Source organism: Phasianus colchicus, chromosome 2 (assembly GCF_987193195.1).
Source record: "Phasianus colchicus chromosome 2, bPhaCol1.hap1.1, whole genome shotgun sequence".
NCBI classification, from domain to species: domain Eukaryota; kingdom Metazoa; phylum Chordata; class Aves; order Galliformes; family Phasianidae; genus Phasianus; species Phasianus colchicus.
In genome coordinates, this window is record NC_143437.1 from 42,622,119 (window position 1) to 42,641,833 (window position 19,715).

The 19,715-nt window shown below is 39.5% G+C and overlaps 1 protein-coding gene across 3 annotated transcripts in view; it reads left to right on the top strand.

The window, feature by feature from the left end:
- The window catches only part of RPS6KA2 (ribosomal protein S6 kinase A2), a 155,968-nt gene that overhangs the window by 126,507 nt on the left and 9,746 nt on the right, over nt 1-19,715 (top strand). For all 3 annotated transcript variants that reach the window (XM_090135532.1, XM_090135533.1, XM_090135534.1), the window contains exons 13-17: nt 903-1,033; nt 2,481-2,606; nt 16,588-16,677; nt 17,759-17,917; nt 19,059-19,220. In XM_090135532.1, coding sequence (XP_089991658.1) covers nt 903-1,033; nt 2,481-2,606; nt 16,588-16,677; nt 17,759-17,917; nt 19,059-19,220 — 668 coding nt within the window. The remainder of the gene's footprint in view (nt 1-902; nt 1,034-2,480; nt 2,607-16,587; nt 16,678-17,758; nt 17,918-19,058; nt 19,221-19,715) is intronic.

Below are 19,715 nucleotides of genomic sequence, written 5' to 3' on the forward strand. Positions count from 1 at the left end.
GGAATAGTTTGCATTGCTGGTCTTACTGCTTATGAAAGTGCCCTGGACAAAACACATACTGTGGGAGAAAGATTTCTTTAAAGCATTTCAGAATTCTAAGGGAAGCTCCTCTTCTCTTCTTGCTTTGGCAGGATGTTTCTCTCATTGAGAGAAACGTACCAGAGATTGTTCTCTAGTTGTTTCATTCCAAAGGCAGAACAATTCAGGGCTCTTTGAACTCCCCTGGAGTGGGGAGGTTACTTTCAACACCCTCAGCCAGTTTGTTCACCTGAGGACAAGTCAGCCAGCCTCTTCCTGGAGTAGATCCCAGCTCCTAAAGCTGCTCCAGAAAGATCCCTTTGAGACTGCAAACCACCATTCTGGGAGCATTGTGTTTTTACACTTGCTTGAAGTCTTTTCTCCTTTGCATTCTCCTTATCCACACATCACGTTGCATTACTCTATCCTTTGTAATTTCTGTAGTCAAGATGTTCCACAAAGGACAGATAAAGTATCCCGCAGCTTTTTTCCACTCCCTGGAGAACTTCTGCTAATCCAAAGCAGTGCTCTGCTTTGAGCTATCCATCCTTCTCCTGTCCTTGTCATACTGTCCCTTCTCTGCCTATGCAGACTCCTGACACAGACGGTGCTTCACTTTGGAATGAAAATTAACCATGATTAAACCTCTGTATCCAAGAGGAGTGATCTTGCAGACAATATCCCTGCACTGTTCACATCCAGAGGAAAGGGATGGAGAAGGCACATCAGAGTCTTTATTATGGAGGTGAACTAGATAAATACATGTCTACCAGTTCAGCAGAGTGTGCAGCTGACTGACAGGGTGACTAAGTCTATTGCAGTTGTTGTACTATTACTTTCTGATCCTTTATGCCACTCATGAGGTCATTTTTTTCCTTCTACAGATTCCCCAGGTGTTCCTCCAAGTGCCAATGCTCATCATCTTTTCAGAGGGTTCAGCTTTGTTGCCTCTAACTTGGTGCAGGAGCCTGCACAGCAGGATGTGCACAAAATCACCGTTCATCCAATTGTGCAGGTACGGATGCTGATGTTAAACTTTGCACCTGAAGGGCAGGTACATATGTGCACAGTGTATTTAAAATGCCTCAGCATTCCAGATTCATCCAACCCTCATCTGTTTCCATGCTTCATGTAAGAGATGGAAAATTAGATATATTTTTTCATGAAGGCTTTTATCTTTATGTTCACATTCTCCACTGCCCTACACAGGAAATAGGGATCACGCCTTATCACAGCTCAGATGAAAAGTACTTCTGCATACCTGAAACACTATTACAGGGCAGGTAATGAAGTGTTGTTTTTTAGTGACTGATGTTATTCTCAACAGTTTTGTCTAGAGTTATGGGATACAGTCAGTATTGGCAGAGAGGCTTAATGAATTATTTCCATAGGCTCCCACACACATGGAGCCCAAGCTCCTGGGTATAGGGAGGCCACAGTGTTCCTGTTGTAATTACACAAGAGCCTGGTCATACTCACATAACCCAGACTGGATTGGCAGTGGAAGGAGAATTTCCAGATTCTTGGTTTCTTGCTGTCATTTCCCTGTGACATTCTCTCCAGCAATTGTAATTTCACATTGGAGTAAACCAGAAATGAATTGCTACAAATGGCTCAGCACATCAGAGGAACAGTGAATCAGGAGAGAAGAGGGCAGCTCACAGACACTGCAGATTTTCCCACAAGGAAAAAGCTTTTCTCTTACCCACAGCAAAAGATACATATGCCTCAAGGGAAAGAGTCCTTGCTTATGGTATCAGCTTTCATCCCTATTTTAATAATTCATAGTTTATTGTTAAAAGCTCTTTTCTGCACCACTAAGTGAATTATTATCCAAAGAATTACATCTCAAAAAATGTAACTATGTTTTCTTCTAAAAATGTATTGAATATAATATGTGCATGTCTTACACAGTTACATGTCTGACAAGGTTCTGTTTGGGCTTTTCCAGTGAGGATACATTTTTAGACAGACGGTCCTAGAGGGTTTTTAGAGGTGCTGGTGATTTCTTCAGTCCTGGAGTTTGCAGCAAGGTTTAAATTTGGGCTTTGGGAGGGTATCATCACCTAATCAATCTGCCTGCCCAAATTATCTGGCCCTTCAGTAATTAGGAATAAGTTTCTGTAGTCGAGAAATGTGGATTTCTCAAGAGACTTAGGCCTGCAGTTCCCTGTGAATTTTTAATAGGAAGTGGTTGTCTGCATTCCATAAATAGTTTACAAAATCACTCCTTTTTTTAGTATTACTTCTAAATGGAAAACTCCCTTTTACAGACTGAGAAAAAGGTAAAAAGGGCTGGGACGCACTTGTTTAGATAAAAAGCTTTGGATATTTTTTAATTAGACTTAGAACGCACCAGCTGTGGAGAAGATGAGATCAAGCACTTTGTGAATAACTAGGCTAGTCCTTGCACTTATGTACCCATGTCCTGATTACCTTGTTTATTTTGTCTTTCTCTATAGCAATTACATGGAAACAATATTCACTTTACAGATGGATATGAGATCAAGGAGGACATAGGAATTGGCTCCTATTCCGTGTGCAAGAGGTGTGTTCATAAAGCAACAGAAACCGAGTTTGCGGTGAAGGTAAGAAAATCACATGGTTGATGCCAGACACGTGGTTGAGACTTCTCTGCCAGTCTATGCAGAAGTGTGATCAGTCTTACAGTGTTGGCTTATTTTTTTTTTATGTTGTTCTTTTTTACTTTCAAAAGATGACAGGTTTCATGATAAGCCTCATTATTTCTCATGCTTTAATAAAGTAAAGTTCCAGGATAAAAAAAACCAAAACTTTACAGTCTTGTATTGAAATCCCACTTATTATTTCAGCCTTGCTGCTTTCACGATCTAGATATGATTTTTAGCATATGATCATTCAAAACAAACAAAATAACAAAATGATTGCAAAATTGAATATCCTATGATTGCAAAATAACATTTTATTCTTCTTAAATTTAGTTTTGATAGTTCTTACTGTAATAAGAGAGATTTGTTAGTAAAGAGCACGGTCACTTTCAAATCATCAGGTTTCTTTATCTCTCCTTGATGTTCAGCACCAGCATGCTACACAAAGGCACAAATGACAGGCTTCAGTGGAGATTCAAAATATAAATTTGGTAGAATTAAGTTGAATATTAAAGACAGATAAGTGAATTTCAAACTTGTTCTAGCAATCCCATATGTTACAGCAGCCAACAGCCAGGAAGCTGCAAGAATGTATGTATGAGGGAATTTGTTATAATAGGAAAGAAAGGCTGCCCAGTAGAACTGCTTTGGAAGAGCTCAGAGAGCTAAGTTTAAACTTAGTTAAGTGCTATTGGTTAATAGCATGTAGGTTTTACAGAGGGCAAAAAAGTTTAGTGTATGTGTCAAGAAATCAATGTACTTTCAAGCAAAAAGTTACAAAAATTAAATTTTCTGTGGCAGAAAGGTGTAGTAGTTAAAATGTTCATATGCTAGAAAATTATTTAGTGATTTTGTTCTTGTACCAAGAAGTGGTAAGATTGGATTAAATGGGTTTAATGAATTTGGAAAGACACGGACAATTAAGTCAGATCCTTTAATTCTGCAAGATCTCATGGAACAGATTGCTTAAATGAGCAGAAGACAAAAAAGTAATTCCTTGAAATCAGTGCACAAAGAGACGTATTTACTAAACTTGCAGGAAATCACAGAATCATTAAGATAAGAAGAGATCTCTAAGTTCACCAAGTCCAACCGCCAGCCCATCTCCCATGCCCATTAACCATGTCCTTCAGTGCCACACCTCTACAGTTTCTGAACACTACCAGGGACAGTGGTGTCCATGGTGTCCACCACCTCCATGGGCAGCCTGTTCCAATACCTCAACACTCTTTCAGAGAACAAATTTTTCCTGAATCTCTCCTGGCACAACTTGAGGCCACCTCTCATCCTATCACTAGTTACCTAGGAAAAGAGACCAATCTCACCAATCTCAAATAAAGTATTGGTGGTTTACTTTTTGTATCTTAAAGTTCGTAGAAAAACTTAGCTTGTAAATGAGACAGTGTCTCTGCAACTAAATAAGAAACTTGAGTTTAAAGTGATCCAAACTGCAGGTCATAAGATAAATGAGTTACAGGTAGTCAATAGAGTAATAATGAAGTATTTACACAGTCTTATTTTCTATAACAAAATGGATGATAATTCAGTATCCATTGAAGTCCATGAAAGTTTTGGTGTCTCCAAGTAGTGTTCACAAAAATCTGGGAACCATTAATAATTCACAATTTGTTGATGTCATTGTTCAAACAACAGCTTTATCATAATTAGGAGCACAGCCCTACAAGCAGGTCTTGGGCTTGCACAGGAACATGATGGGATTGTCATTTTTAATGAATGGAAAAATTACCTATTAATTTTCAACAGATGATATTGTGCTATAGTAAATATAGGTCTTGTAGAAATAAATGACATCTGTGGTAAACAAAATGTGAGTTAAATGAATTGTTTTAATATTTTATGTATATCAAGAATTGCTAACAGCTTTATGAGTGTAATACAGTCAGCAAAAAAATGAAATATGAAGACCTTTATCCTCAAAGATGTCTGAGTGCCTGAATCCAAGACGGTCCAGCACCTACTTAGCAGTTATGGGTTTGGAGTACCTATGAGAATCTAGAGCAAACTCAACACATGGAGAAGCCCAATGCCTTGGAAGAGTTTAGCACTTTTGTTGCAAGGCTTATGCTCCCTTCCATTTTTATTAATTTACTCTTTTTATTCCTTTGTTCCTTAAGTTCTTGCTGCTTTCTTGTTATGCTAGTAGGTCTTGATTTTGACCACCAGGCTTAGGCAACTCACTTTGCATATCAGTTTCCAATACAGAGTGAGTCAAACGTGTAGCACAGACTTTGAGTTGCAGATGGCTGGTGGGTTTCTATTTGTACTGTCTTTCCAGCGTATTGACTGCTCCCTACTTGATTATTATTCCTGCAAATATATTGGTTTTATTATCCTTTCATTTTTTTTTCTATTTGATATCAAGTTTGTATCATTTTGTTATCAAAGTAACTCACTTTCATAAAGATTGCACAATGCCATCCATTTCAAGTAATTAGATGGTACAGGAGTTGCAACTGACATTATCTCAATTATGTATCAGTCCCTTTTGACATGCATCTTTTAACTCTCTCTATAAAAATCACTGTAATTACATTCTTTTGATTTCTTTCAGTAAGCATAATTTTCTCTGGAAAAAATATCTGCAGTGATCATTCATACAATAGGCAGTTTCCCCATTTGTCTGGTAACACCTCATTAAAAGCTCTCTAGTAAAGACTGATTGCTGACACGTCAGAGAGCATCATCCTATCTCCCCAAAGAATACTGACAATAATGAAGGAGTTAAGGAAATGACGTGATGGCATCACTGTGGAAAGGGGTTTGTAATGTCATCCTGTAAATAATCCCTTCATAGAGTCTGCTGCTCACCAGGCCTTATTTACTATCATTTTGTAGTGCCATACTGAGACAACAGAGTACTGAGCCAGAGTAACATGAGTCAGAGCTACTGCCAGAAAATCCACACAGAAAAACAAAACCTTTCCTAACCCAGAAGCAGCATGTATTTGTCAGAAACATTTCATTCCTTTTGCTTTTGCTGGCCATCTGCAACTAATTGGAGACCATCTTATAGAGATAATTAGAGGTCTAGCAATTTAAAGATGCTCTTTGTTGACATGATAAAAGCATTTGAACAGATCTGTAATTTAACTCTTTCCAGTGTTCAGTGAGATGAGGCACATCACTCACTGAGGGACTTTTGAAAATCCCTTCAGACACATGTCTGCACCTTTGGGCTCTGGGTTACCTTCAGAGTCCATTCACTGAACTTGCAGAAGAGATTTTTCTTCCAAGCCATTTGTAAGAATGAAATGTTGATAACAAATTCTGTGTCTATTCTAGACCTGCCCTACATCGAGGCTCCTAAATATAATGTTTAAGAATTGAAACTTAACACGTCTGTACTACTGAAAGCATTTCAATATCATACTGCCAGATTTCCAGCATGCTAAGTCTAACCTGAAACTAGTGGAACAAGCCTGTGTCAGTGTAGGTAGATTTAGGTTTAGCAAACCTTTGTGTAATATTCTACTGCACATACATACTCTGAAGTACTTTTAAAATGTTACTCCTAGGCTTTTTTTTTGCCATCCCGTTCCCAAGGGAAAGTTGGGAATATAAAGTTAAGAAATACATAAATATTGTTCATTCTTTGGAAAGTTTTATAAAACTCTGGTATACAGAAGAAAGCTGGGAAAAAAACCCACAGTGTTTCTCTTATGATGAATCTCTAATGTTTCAGATTCTTCTGCTTGAATATCGATCATCCTCACTACAGTAGGATGATTTTTTATAACAAAGGGAACTGTCAGTGTCAATCAGAATTACAAGCATCAAGTGGGTACAAATGTAACAGCGAGATCAGAAGGAAAAGAAAATCAGATTAAACTATTTCAATTGCATCATTATCTACTATCTAGAGAAAGTAAGTCAATTTATAAGAAGATTGATTCTAGAGCAGATGGGAGGGATTTCATGCACGGAAAAAAGGCTGCGATGGAAACTTGCACACATTCTCCAAAAGAGCTCTCTTTTGGAAAACAAAGGAGATGTGTAAGTTTTGGATATATCTGACTTTTCAAAACCTGCCAGAGATTTGATGCAATTAGTGTATGTCACAAGTTTTTTGCTTCATTTAAAATCATTGCACTGATTTCAAATTTGGATCTCTACTTCTACTGAAGCTTTCAAGCTGGATTTTCAAATATGCTTCTTACTGAAGCCAGATGAAGTTTGCAAAAAAAAAAAAAAAAAAAAAAAAAAAACTGATTGCATCTCAAGATTTCTCTATTTAGATTGACTTCTCCCCTCTCCAGGAGAGATTACTGGAAGATAATAGCCTAAGTAAAAACTGCTGCTGCTATGGCCTATTCTACCCCCCGTTACATTATCTGTACCAAACACTGCAGAGGTGGGTGGGATGGGGGCCAGATTCAACAGCTTGAAGGCAACTGCTTTCTTCTCTGTCAAAAGACTATCTACCTGGTTAAATCTTACAGATTTTTAGTTCTCCTATGTTGTTGGAGCCAGGGCAAATGACTGGGTAAAAGGACAGGTTACACTCTTCCTTCTCCCCTCCTCTGAGGAAACAAAGCATACAGCAGAGATAGTCCCAAATGACAACTTCAGTTTTGCAGATGACAACACTGCAGTGGAATTTGGATCTCAAATGTGTGAATTTCATGACTTTTTTTTTTCCTATCTCTGTAATGCACTAACAAACTATTTGGTTCCAAACGTTCCCAGCTGTGAGAAAGGCTAGATTTTGCTGTCTGTGTCTGCCTCTGGGATACAGGTTAGGTTATGCTGGAGATCTAGTAAATCCTACAGTTCATATATAATTCTGGTAATTACTAAGCATTGAAAGTGCATTTATCTCAGCATGTTTTGTATGGGCAGACTGGGGAGAATGTTCGATTTAAAGAGCTATAAAAATGCACTTCTCCAGTGGTAACGGGAGAAGTGATGTCAACATGCTATCAATAAACAGAAGACAGTGACTCCTGAGAGCTGTTTTTAGCAGGCCTGTGTAGTTAGATTTCCTATATACCTCTACTTATGTGCTCATAGCAGTGACAATCACCAGATGAATGAATTCCAGAGTTGTTTCATGTTTCCTTTAAACTTCATTTTCCCCATCCATTGATGTTCATAGTCTTGGTTTGCTCATTTTTAGGTGGTTGGTGTAGTTAGATATCCTTGTCAGAAGGCAGGAGGTTCCACAACAACGATTTTCCCATAGCTTATATTATGCCTGTGTCAGGAGGTTAGTGCTAAATGTAGAGAGCATGAATACCAAAAAAAGTGAAGTTAGAGATATTTCAGTATCCATGGTTTAAAGTAGATTATAAACAAAGGAGAGAAAATCTGAAAAAACAAGTAGTAAAATATATGCAGTAATTGCAAGAGAGTATCCAAGAGAGTTACAAAATATATATGGTTGAGGACAGGCAGCTGATGTGATCAAAATCCGTTAATATCTGTAAGATAATATAATTGATAGATAAAAACTCAGCTGCTATAGGCAACATGACGAGACAGAATGTCTTGAAGCTAAAAAAGAAAAAAACAGGAAAATAGGAAACAGGAAAATAGTGTGGTGGTGAGAGCGGTTGGTAATACACTCTTAAAGTGATGGTTGAGGTGTTCTTCCCCTCCCATGGAAAGAAATTAGATCTGATATTAGTGGAGTTGTAGCCTTACAAAATGTGGGTCAGAATTGTAAGATTATTTCTTACCTTGATAAATTAGAGAGAACGATTATGAAGCCAATGAAGTTTGGCATATGAAGCTGAGATTTGTGAAATCTTGTTATTCAGATTATTTTCACTGTCTGATGGATATTTAAGCTGGTAGTGTGGCAACAGACTCAATAGGATATAGAGTATTATGTGGGAGGTACAGATTTCAGAGATGATTTTAGGCATAAATCTCGGTGTTGCTTTGGATTTGCACAGGGAGGGCAGTTTTCCAGAGGGGTGCTCATCTGGCACTTTGCAAAAGAACCAGCATGGAAAGCTTCAGACTGCAAATAGAAATCTATGGGAAGAGTGCTTATAGACAGCATGAGACAGTGTCCTCATTATGTGCTGCAGAGAGAAAACTGATCACAGTAAAATGGATGGAATAGCAAAGGAGTGCAGTGGAGAAATTTTTCTGTGAGGATCTTGCATCTGTTCTGTGAGTGTATTTTGAGGGCTTTCCAGGTTGTCTCATTTTGAGTAACTTCAAAGTTCTTGACTTCCATGCAGAATGTTATTGTGCACATACTCACCATAGCAAGAGACAATAGAGCATATTTAATGCTGTTGTCATTTTGTAAGATTTGAGTTTAGTCGGATGCTTGCCAAGCTTCATTCAGCCTCACTTTTCTATTGTTTTAATTTAGTGTGCTCAGGTTTCTGCCAGGTACTCTCACTGTAAGTCAGCTCTTAATAGAAGCACATCTCAAACAGACAGGATCCTTCAGTTACATCTTCACCAGCGAAGAGTGTGGGGCTGTGCTGGAAGGGCTTAGAGGAGGGCAGGGCAAATAGCCAGGAGCACCCTGAGCACTTTTACAAGCAGTGAATTTTGTTTGTAACAGCAAGAGCCATTGCTGGATGGTGACAATTGGCTAAATGGGATCAAGGTGTTGCATAAGTCTCAACGGATAACCAGAGGAGGCAGATAGAAATACAGAAGTGTGGGCAGACCAGCACTTAAACTTGTGCTTCAGGGCAAATCTGAGATATTCAGTGTCTGTACAGCCCTCCAGCTTAAAGATATTACAGCCTCCCTCCCATTCAGTCACAAAACTCACAGTGCCCCTCTCCTTGACATTGCTGAGCTTCTCAAGAATGGTGCTGTTTTTCAGTGCTAACTGGATCTTTTCTGAGACGCAGGGTCAGGCATCAGCTTTCCTGTAGTTTAGCAGTATCACGTTTCTCGTCTCTAGATTGCTTGCCAAGCATCTAAGCATTTTGGACAGCATTTTGTCCTTTGCGGCTCTGTTTCTCTTTTGGGGCCATTTAAACTGTTTCTTGCATTTGTCTTCCATACTGATGTAATAATCTTCCCCTTTTGTAACATCCAAATATGACACCGTGGTTTTCATCCCTGAAGCTTTTTGTCAGAGAAGGTGGGAGTAGTGCTGCAGTCATCTCACGAACTGAAAACTCATCAGTTTGATCCATGGATGTGTGCTAGGGCTGTGCAGAGCAGCCTAAAACAGTGGAGAGCTTTTCACACTCAACCATTCTGCCTCTAAAATTGCAGGTTTCTCTCTAAAATGAGTTTTCTGCTCTACGGGTGCTGTTGAAACAAATTTTGTTAGTGTTTGCATTGCTTAGAAAATGTGTGCAACTGTATAGGCTGTGATTAATAAGTACTAAAGTTGCAGTCGGCAGCTTGGGAGTGCTAAGTCAGCAATGGGCATGCCTTCAGAAATCTTAATGCCTCACCTACATATCTTGATTCAATGGCCAATGCTTATTTCAGAAAAGCAGTGCTAATTAGGCCTGTTACTTTTTTTCTTCACTATTTTTCTGAAAGATTTAAGCAAGGATGAGGGAAGTGGAACTCTGGAGCTAATCAAAACTAATAGCACAGCAAATAGTCCCTCAGAAACTATTAGGCTTGGAATAGCTCTCCTTGGAGACATGTTAAATGTAAAATTATACCATGGTCTGTTAAATAATGTTAGCCTTTCTGCAGTGATTTTCCTCCAGCTTTAGTAATTTGACATCAAAAAAGGGACCGAATTAAAACAGATGCTTGGCATGAAGAGGACTTATTTTTAGAAGAAAATATTACTGAAATTGAAACCTGTACATTTTCCGGCTCACAAAACTGCAGAACTCTATCTCTGTGACACTTTTGTTGGAATTAATGCTGGAGACGAAACTGTCGGTTTATAATGTCTGTGTTGTAATACTACCTTTCTGTAGAAAAGATGAATATCCCATCTATAATTCCACTCACTAGTGGTACACTGAGTTTCAGATATGGAATTCAGCCCATAGATACGGTGTAGAAATGCTGTGGTCATCTCTCCTCCCAGGGAAACAAAAAAAAAAAAAAAGGATTCCTACAGGGAGTATTGCATCACACCATCACTCTGTTATATGAATTTCTTCTTAAATATGATTAACCCATACTTACATTGCAGACAGGCTGTAGAGAAAAATTCAAGATAGGTAGCAGAAAATAAAGCATCTTTAGAAAGTGTACAAAGCCCTCTTTCTCCTCTTTGCTTTTTGCACAAAGTCTTCATGCTGATCAAAAGATTCTTTCAGTCATCCTGCTTCCTGAACGCACTGGCAGCCTCAGCTGTGGCTGCTCGAGGTGTTGCAGTGCTCAGGTCTCTGGCCTGACCTGCTGGACTCTGCTGCTGGAACCAGAGCACCAGTCTAGGACTGTGCCCATGGCTCAGCTTTTCCAGTTCACATTCCTGTGTCTCAGTTTCAGCTGCCAGGAAAGGTCATGGGGGGCACTGAAGAAAAGACAAGCACCAGTCCTATTTGGGACTGAGGTCAAAAAGGGCAATCCAGGAGAGCTACACCTTATACCCATGCAGCACAGCCCACAAAATCTATTCCACCAGAGCTCCACAACCTCTTTTTAATTTATGCCTGTGCTGCAGGTTGTACCTTTAATGCTTCCTGATTATTGTTGATTGTGGTTGATCCACTGCAAGTGGAAGTTTTCCAGTGGAATAAATACGTTAAAACTGATTTCTTATTTTTTGGAGCCTATGGTAATGGCACTCACAGGCTTAAACCACAGTGCCAGTATTGGCACGTTTAGCTTGATTTTCCCAGGGAAATTGAGGAAGATGGCCCATTTTGATTGACATGACTAGGCAGAACATTTATGTCCCACATTTCTTAAGAGGAAGAAGCGAGAGCCAAGCAAATGTTTTAATGCAGTTGTTTGTTCATTAAAAATGTATAAAGACCTTTTTCCCCAGCACAGGAAGACTCAAACAGCAGCAAGCAGTTTCCTTGCTTCTCGCTCCAGCTTACCCTGGCCAGAGCCCATCCTTTCTCCTAAGCCCAGTATCAGAGCTGTTCCCATCACTGCATTTCATGTTTCTTTTCAGTCTTCATTCTCACACAACTGCTTTTCTCTTACCTTTTCTTTTAGTTTATTCATTTTCCAGACAGCAGAAGCAGTTAAATTGTCACCTCCTACCTCTTACCTTTTTCCAGTATCTCAAGTGTAGTGATGGAGAACTTTGTGTAAAGAACAGTCATCCTTCTTGCACAAGGTCATCCAGGTTAATTTCAGCTGTTTAAAAAGGCAATTTGCATTAACAAGGCTAATTCTGCCCAAAGCAGATAAGGGAGTGCTCACACATACCATTTCTTTGGCAGGGCTATGAAGGCTATAAATCCCAGCTGGTGGGTGGTATCAGACAGCTGAAGACTGTAACATCTGCTAATGGCATAGCTAGCTCCAGAAGAAGAAATTCATCTGCACAGTCAGAGACACAAAAATACCTCCACAAAACTGCAGACAGCAAATGTATACTCTCTGTATAGTTACTGTATATTTTGTACTTGCTCATTTTCAGTGACCCACTCACACAGAACTGTATTGATGCTCTTTTTTATACTCAACAGTACACCTGGCAAAGCTGAGACATTGAATACCCATCAGTAAGGAAGAATCAGGTGGTTTTTTTTCCATGCAGGGGATTTGTGACGGCACTTGTGAAAACTGGCCAGACATACTAAATAGGATTTTGAAAATATTATCTCCTGATCCTGTCTCCTTTAAGAGAGAAAGAGTTTAGTATTATCCCTTGATGGAGCTTGACTCATTTTAAAATATCATAAGGTTTTTACCCTGAATTCCACAGAAGAAAATACAACTTTTCTTTCAACAGGTCAGTAAAATAGACAAAGAATGCATTAGCCAAGGAACAACGCAAAAAAAATCACCATTAGAACAAGCTGAACAAAGAATACTTTTGCGTGTGTCGAGCCCATTTTACTCTGAAATTGTTTCCTCCAGTTATTACAGTGTTTGTAGGCAATCCTTGAGTGCCCAATACATCCGGAAAAATCAGTTTCTTATTTTTCTAAAGGACAACAGTAAACCTCTCTACTTCATAGCTCTTTTATTCCAAGGTACAATAGAACTTCTGTTACATTTTCAGTTATTTATACGTTATGATGTTTTTCCGAGTTGGTTTTCTTCCCCGTACATCTACAGAGTGAAATAGAAAAATAGCAGCATTGCATATTACCACAGGGCTGGAAGCAGAGAAAACCTTCCCTGAAGTCTGTAATGGAGGGTGTACATACATTTAGTTGAGTTCAAATCACAGTGACTTTCCTCAAGGAAGATCATTCCTTGTGCAAGGAGTTGCAGGAGGTTCATGGTCCACCATAAGAGACGAATAGGAAAGAGGCTGCCTTCATGCAAGATGCAGTATCTCAGGGGAAACAATGAGAGACTGGAAAATACTCTGTCTCACAAGAAATTTTACAAGTCAAATAGCCTAGCTAAAAGCTAGGTGATTAAGAGTTCATTGGGAGTACAGCAGTATTTGTATCTATACCTATAACATTTAATGCATTTTTTTTTTCTAGCATTTCAGCCTTCAGTGTATAGGTAGGACACAATTCAGAGTTTCTGGCCTTTATTGGAGCAGAGTACCTGCCAACAGGCTGTTCTGAAAGTGTAGCTCTGAGAGATGTGTCAGATCGCATTTGAAGATCATGGCCACATCAGATGGACCTGAAGTACTGTGGTCTGGTCCACACAGTCTCCACTGGATAATTCTGTGGGCAGAGATAAAACCTCTCCATGCTTAGGGACTGACAATAGAACTGGACTTTAAAAATGAGGGATTAATTAAATTCCAGAGAAGGAGCAGGAGGAAGATCCATTAACAAAGTGGAAAGTGGAGTGGAAAGCAAAGTGCCTGGTTTGTGTCTGTTATGGTAGTGGTTTGCTGCTGATGAAAGCCTACTGGAAAGGAGATTGGGACCAACCCCCTGAGAGCAGAGCCGTGGGACCCAGGAGGGGCTGGTGAGCGTAGACCTCAAATTGTTCCCAGAAGGAAGTTCAGCACCTGCTTTGTGATGCATCCCTCACCTTCTCTAGCAATCAGGAAGTCTGACTTAATGAACACTTCTCAAGTTACTGTCAAGGCTGCTTCATTTTCTTGGCACTGATCTACAGATGTGCGCATGGATAAACATGGAAGGCTGTGGAAGAGGTGTTCACAAAGATTTTGGAACATCTCAGGCCTCTGCCCGTGGTGCTGACTATGGTTCTATTTGTCTCAGCCTTGCCCCTACTCACACTGAAGCTCCTTCAAATAACCATCTGGGTAAATGAGAGTGGTCATTACCAGGAAGACAGGATCAGTGTCAGTCATTGAGATTTTAGTATAATGAGTAGTCTGAGCAACAATGGAGAGTGTCACATGCCTCGTTTCCTTGGCTGGATGGGACCCAATGTTCTGGTTTTATGTGAATGTCACATAAGTGAAGTACATATGTCATTTGAGTGACATCATTCCTTTCCCACTAAAGCCTTCCCCTTTCTAGCCAATTGTAAAATGGTGGAGTGGTGGCAACCATCCTGACTGCATGGTGTCACAGGGCTGCAGAGAGGCAGCCGAGGGCCTGCCCAATGGGGGCTCTGCAGTGGTGGGTTGGGTGCTTTGGGCAGCTTGTCCATGTAGTCACAGCTTCTGCACGTACTGAAGTAAAAGTTCTGTGTATTTAAAAGGACTGTTTTGAGATGAATATTTATAAAGCATGTTGGGATTGAGAAGCATTACATATTGTCTTGCTACTAAATCACTAGCAGACTGCTTCAGGTTATGTTTTGAGTTTTATTTCAATAGCTAGGACTAATTTTGGTTTGGATTTTTTTTTTTTTTTTTAGGCAGTATATATGTACTTATATTCCTGCCTTATTAATGGCTGCTTAAAGTTTTCCACAGCCCTAGATACCTTCTTTCACAGGAAAAACAACCCAGAATATGTCACTTGCTGCAGCACCATGGTGGTAGCGGTGCTTCCCACAGTAGCAGTAATACTTGCTGTTCTGCTGGTTTGTAGGAGGCAGGTAGATCTTAACGAGCACACATATATGTAACTCCATTAATTTGACAAGGGCTATATTAGTTTGCTCCAGCCAAGAATGTGGTCCCGAGTATCTTTTTATATGTTATTTATTGGTTGAGTGGGACACATTCGGCCACTGTCGTTTTATTTATGAGGGATTTCATTGGGTTTTTGAGAATGTCTGTACTGAACTAGAAGAACAACATTATTCTAAGGAGAAGTCTAGTAGGATTTTCTCCTCTCTGCATTGTTGAATTTTTACATTCATTTATTCAGAGGTGGACAACTGCCATTTCCCTGGATCAGCTCCCTGTTGCACTTGAACTTGTCACACTGCTGTTCAGGCAGAATTAAATCACTCATATGGCTTCAGATGCATACTGCAACTACAAGCAACTACCATCATCATTATCAGTACAAATGCATGTCAATCATGAGGAGTACAAAACCTCTGATGTATGCACTAATATGACTGATGCACTAAATTTTAGATATGTACTTAAATGTGTATCACCATAATTAAACATTGAAATTGCATGCAAAAACAGACAAGCATTTATCTCCATCAACAAAAGAGGTTTTTAAAAAGACATTTCCCTTCAAACATTGCAATCGAGGCTCTTCAAACAAGCATTGAATCTGTGCTCTGTGCTGAGTTCTTACAGAGAGCTAATCACATTTAAGGTTGGAAGCCTTCACATCCAATAATGGAATTGCGAGTTTCTTAATAATGTCACCCATTATTCTTCTGTAAACTTGTTATTCGAATGCATTGCTGCTGTTTTCTAGAAATAAGAAATTCTTACCAAAATATTTCATTCCTAATGAGTTCCTAGTAGAACAAATTTTTTGCTACTTCCTGTGAATTTACATTTGAATTTTGAAGTGTATCTTCTTTGGGTTATTTTACAGTTATTTTTTTGGTTTGTAGTTATCACATCTGCAAAAGAGAATCACTAATCAGTGCTCTTGACTGGGCAAGATTGGGAATTGATTGAGAATTTTCGGTGGGTCTGTGCTCAGTCCTTCCATCCCCTAGCTTTTACTGAGAGTAGGGGTTGCCATGACCCAGCTACAAGACCTTGCACTTGGCTTTGTTGAACCTTGTGAAGTTCTCGTGGTCCCACTGCTCAAGCCTGTCTAGGTCTCTCTGAATGGCATTCCATCCCTCAGGTGTGTCAACTCTGCTACACAGCTTGGTGTCATCTGCAAACTTGCTGAAGGCGTATTCAGTCCCACTGTTGATGTCACTGAGAAGACATTAAAGAGCATCAGTCCCAGTACTGCCCCCTAACGGACACCACTCATCACTGATCTCCATCCGGACATTGAGCCATTGACCCGCATTCTTTGGGCACACTGTTGCAACCAGATCTTCATCCATCAAGCAGGCCACTTGCCAAATCCATATCTTTCCAATTTAGAGAGAAGGATATTATGGGGGTTCATGTCAAAGGCCTTACTGAGGAGACAGATGACATCGGTGGCTCTTCCCTTGTCCATCGAGGCAATAATGCTATCATAGGCAGCCACTAGGTTGGTTGGGCAGGACTTGCCCTTGGTGAAACTATGCTGGTTATCTTGTTTCACTGCCTGGTCTTCCATGTGCCTTAGCACAGGAAAGTTAGTTCTGTGATTTTCTCTAGCACAGAGTTGAGGCTGGCAAGTTAGTAGTTTCTTGGGTCATCCTTTCTACCCTTCTTAAAAATGGGTGTGATACTGTCTTTTCTTCCAGTCATCAGGGGACTTTGCCTGACAATCATGACTTTTCAAATATCATTTTTACATGTTTGAGCTGGCTTTTACTAGAAAAATTATTAGTAAAAGAATGTTAGATATTAATCTAAGTTTTGTTTTGTTCTTAACGCTATTAGCTGGTATTTTACCACCCAGTGCTTTATTTATTCCAGATAATTGACAAGAGCAAGAGAGACCCTTCTGAAGAAATAGAGATTCTCTTGCGATATGGACAGCATCCAAACATCATTACTCTTAAAGATGTGAGTACTCACTGAGCACTACAATATTAAAGAATTTTCACTTTAGGATCAGGTTCACCTCTTATCTGGAAAATTCTCTAAGTTTGGAGCTAAAACAAGACACATTGAAGTCAAGGAAAAAACAAGGCATTAACAAATTATTGGCTAACAAATGGAAAAACAAGTCAGGTTGTACACTCTCCAAGTCTTGTCTAATCAACTGCAGAAAAAATCAAAGCTGCACCATGCTGGAGAACAACAAAATACACCTGTTTTGCAGTACTTTCCAGTAATTTCCCAGCCAATAACTCATTATGGTTCACACCTTACAGAAGTCTATACACATTTTTTGATCACTTACCCCAAGAAAATCTCACCCAGTTCCTAAATATTAAAGTATCTTAAAATTGTGCAAAAGAGAAATTATATTCCTTTCCAAAAGCATTTGGCATTGATGACTGTAACATTGTCTATTATTTCAACCTACATAAAGGATTATGACATGAAAACGGACATCTTCCAACTTAGACAAAGAAATGTCTTTTCCCCCTTTCAATTGACATTGAAAATAAGTACATGTTATAGCTCATGCCAATATACTCACCAGAACTGCAAATAAAAACTCTATGACATCATTGGAAGCAGGTCTTGGCCAACAGTATAATACAGTTCATTTAGCTGATCATGAGTCAAAGGGAAATATTGGTATTTAAAATGGCAAACATTACTCGGTAAAACGGGAAAGAGAATATTACGGGGAAGGAGGCTTGGGTGAGAGCCAGGAGACATTTCAGGCTGTGTGAAGTTGTGCTGCTTTTAGCAGTTTGGTCTACTCTGCCGACATGATAGCAGATCAGGAAGGCTGAGTTTCTGCATGGACACACCAGCAAGTTGCTACAGACACAAGAAAAAAGTGATGAGGAAGTTGTGTTATAAAGTTGCCTTTTCTGATGTTAAGCATAAGAAGCACATTTCCCATGCATTAGCTGACATTTTCTTCTTCCAACATCTTACAAGCCAATAGGCTGATTAAAGGGCCGACCTTCACCAAGTTAGATGAAGCTTGAGTCCAAAATATATGTTTATTATATTACTCTCACAGGTCTATGATGATGGGAAATATGTGTACCTGGTGATGGAGTTGATGCGGGGAGGAGAGCTCCTGGACCGCATTCTTCAGCAGAAGTGTTTTTCAGAGCGAGAGGCCAGCGCTGTGCTGTGCACTATCACCAGGACTGTGGACTACCTGCACTCCCAGGGGGTAAGCATTACTTTTTTGCTTCTCTGCAGCAACCTCTGTAAACTCCTACATTTTGTAAAAGCAAATGGTTGTGATTATCCTTCTCTAAAATATAGATATATTTTTTTCCCGAAAAAGCAGAGTTCAGTGAAGTTATATTTCATTCTTTTTCCACATTTAGAATTGTATTTGAGTTGTAAAATAGGGTTGTAGCCTTTCTAGTCATTTTGCATCTGAACTGCAGTACGTCAAAGTGGTGTTTTCATCCCTGAACTATAATGATTTTCAGATATCTTTCTGAAATAGTAATTGTTTACTGCTATTCCTTTCTGTTTATTGCAATAATTATTGCAGTATCTTTTATCAGATTTTCCAATGGGACATCTGAGTCAGTTAGAAATCTATCTGAGACCGGTGGAAAATAAATGCTCAGCTTCCAAATTGAAATGGCAGTTTGAGCAGCTGATGTGAAAGTTTCCTGACATGCTGTTGGAAAGCTGACTTAAAATCCAAGCTTCCTCTCCTCTTCCACTTTTCAAGGACAAACAGTTTGGATAACTAGTCAAATATTTGATTCTTTTTCCTTTCATGGTTAAAGCAAGCATATTTTGTGCTTGGACTGGTATGTTTTCATGATAGTTTTCCAGTTGTATAATCAGTAAAGGTTGTTTTCCCACCACAGAAATGCAGTACCTGTTGTAAAATATGCAGCATTGGGTGCCTACAGGGAAGATTTTTGTGAAAAGTAGCCCTACTCTTTAAATGTTAGCCACTTCTATGTCACAAGAAGACCCTTTCCTCCAATGGCAGGATTTCATTGTGACCTTTACAGCTGAATATTTCAGGGCTATCTGAGAGACCCTGATGCCAGTGTGTTTGTACAGCAGCCCTTTTGACTGCCCTCAAGAAGATTGCCCTCCCTTAGAACAGCTGGCTCCATCATATTTCAGCAGAGGTTGCAAAGCATACTCTTTTTTTATTTTAACAGATTTTAAACCTTTTTTTTCTCCTTTATTTACCTGAGGTTTTTGTGCAGCTTTTCTCCAAAACAGAAACATCTTGTGTGCGAGCTCTTGACTTACTCAAACAACAAACCAGACATGGCAGCCAATCCTGTGTGCTCCTCCTCTCCTTACTCATTATTCACTGCTTTCTCATTAAGGTGGTGCACCGAGATTTGAAGCCAAGTAATATCCTCTACATGGATGAGTCAGGAAACCCAGACTCCATCAGGATCTGTGACTTTGGCTTTGCCAAGCAACTGAGAGCAGAGAACGGGCTGCTCATGACTCCCTGCTACACCGCCAACTTTGTCGCCCCTGAGGTAGGATCACATTTCAAAGCTGCGGCTAACACTTATGACATAGAAAGAAGTCCTCTGTCCCTCTCACCCTTTTCTCATTGCCTTTCAAAGAGGAGCAGGGCAGATACACAGCAATAGGAACTTTCACAGTTTTTATTACTAGAAGTTTCCTATTCCTGTCAGTTTTTTCAGGAAAGTTGTTTTTAGTCTTAATATCAGGAGTAAGACCCAAAAGAAATACCCGTGGATGAAATCCTTACAACAATGAAGTTGGTAGGAGCTTTGCAATGATTTAATTGAGACACTGAAACATCTCTCCTCCTGATCTTTTCAAGAACTGATCTCACTGTTACGGGGGATACAGAGACTAATAGTAAAGATAGGAAAATTCTATGAATCCAAAACCCCTCTCTCCCAGGCCTCCCTGTCTGTCCTTACTCTCATTTTGGAAACAAGGAGTAAATTTCTTCATGGCATCAAGTCTCTGGGCTTCTTATATCATTTCTCTTACTATAC